Source organism: Penaeus monodon, chromosome 28 (assembly GCF_015228065.2).
Source record: "Penaeus monodon isolate SGIC_2016 chromosome 28, NSTDA_Pmon_1, whole genome shotgun sequence".
Lineage (NCBI taxonomy): Eukaryota > Metazoa > Arthropoda > Malacostraca > Decapoda > Penaeidae > Penaeus > Penaeus monodon.
The window spans coordinates 19,348,776-19,350,341 of record NC_051413.1 but is presented as its reverse complement, the minus strand read 5'-3'; the positions used below and the strand labels follow the sequence as shown (position 1 = coordinate 19,350,341).

Genomic DNA, 1,566 nt, shown 5'->3' with positions numbered 1-1,566 from the left:
CCGCCCGACTGCACGAACAAGTCTATGCGAACGCGCCGCCGATCAGCTGATGGCGTAAACACACAAACATGGCCTCGTACATGTGTATTCGCAGGACGTGGGGCGTTTTGAGATACTTTAAGACGATTTCTTTTATTAGTTTCAATCAGATACCGTACAGATCCATTTCTCAGTTGAAAAGAAAACCGTGCCAGAGATTTTTGATGACTAGTCCAGGTTAGTGTTGTGGTTACTGTGTGCGGTTTATTTTCCCCTTTTTTTTGTAGCTTCTTAAAGTTTACGTAATAAACACAATCGAAAGCGATATAGTTTTAGACTCTTATATGATGTTCTGGGGCAGAGGAAATTATTAGTTTTAAAAAAAGATGTTCGTTGTGGTTTCAGGTTTCATATTTTTGTTTTGTGTAAGTAAAAGGTATTTATTTAATTTCTCTTTACATGATATGTACCTTCTCAAATATTGATGTGATGTATGTGATTGGAACTGGTCAATTGGATAAGAGGAAGGACGTGTTCCTAGTGAAACTTTTCATTGTAGCACGCTTCAGTTATATTTACAGAAATATTGCTCTAGTGGAACTATGCTCCAATTTATATCGTCTGTCATTTCATGTTTCATTATTCAACTCCTTGACTACTTCTAACTGCATATTCTCTATTTCCAAGGTAGCAACCCTCCCTATCCAACATGGAAACATGTGGGAAAGCAGAGCTAGGGGGGGAGACAGATTGTATAAAATTCACATAATATCTGTCTAATATAGGATTATGATGTAAACTATGCATGGCAACCCGTATTTACTATTATCAAAGTTGCATTGATGTCTCACAGCACTTGAAAAAAGGCCTTAGTTAAAACAGGGGCACAGTAGTTTAAACCAAAATGCACAAAATGATTGTTAACCAGTGAAGGCTGAAGGCTAAAGGAGTTACTGTACGCATCCTATTTCTATATTTTCAATTTGCACAAGAAATAGAGTATCCTAGATGAAAAGTCACTGATTTAATCAAGTTATCAATTCCTTATACTGTCTATTATGAATGTGATGTTGTTATAAAAAGCAGCTATAGAGATTGTTATTTTCCTAACAATTTACAGTCCTTCTAACTTATACTGTATTGTTTATAGACAACTTGATATGTCAGTTGTGATTTCCTGACTCCCACATTTGATACTCTTTGAATCTCAATAACTGTTATGGCACCAAACCATATTATAAAGATAAATTGACAAGAAGTCTATAATAATCTGTTAATATTTAGTACCCCTGTTTTTATGTAGTCATAAGAAATATAGGTGATATCCTCTACTAATGTTTATTAATCAAATTATTAAACTTGCTAAGTTTATTGACACACATTTCTTGCTGGATCATACTCATTCCAAGCTGAACATGGTTCAGGAAGAAGAATTTCACCTGGTTGGAGACAAGAAAAACAGAGAGAGTAAATGCAACAGATCATTGCTTTATATTTAGGCCTATATTCAGTGAGGTAAGGGAGGGTCAGTGTTAGGTCATAGTCAGTATTGGTGAAGTATGCTGGCATCATGCTGACATGCAAGGC

The 1,566-nt window shown here is 35.6% G+C and overlaps 1 protein-coding gene across 1 annotated transcript in view; it reads left to right on the top strand.

Annotated features, from left to right (window-relative positions):
* Positions 1–7: 7 nt before the first annotated feature.
* LOC119591410 (adrenodoxin-like protein 1, mitochondrial) overlaps positions 8–1,566 on the top strand; it is a 5,741-nt gene continuing 4,182 nt past the window's right edge. The window contains exon 1 of the mRNA XM_037940152.1: positions 8–216. Within this exon, the coding sequence (XP_037796080.1) occupies positions 69–216 (148 nt within the window). The 5' untranslated portion in view covers positions 8–68. The remainder of the gene's footprint in view (positions 217–1,566) is intronic.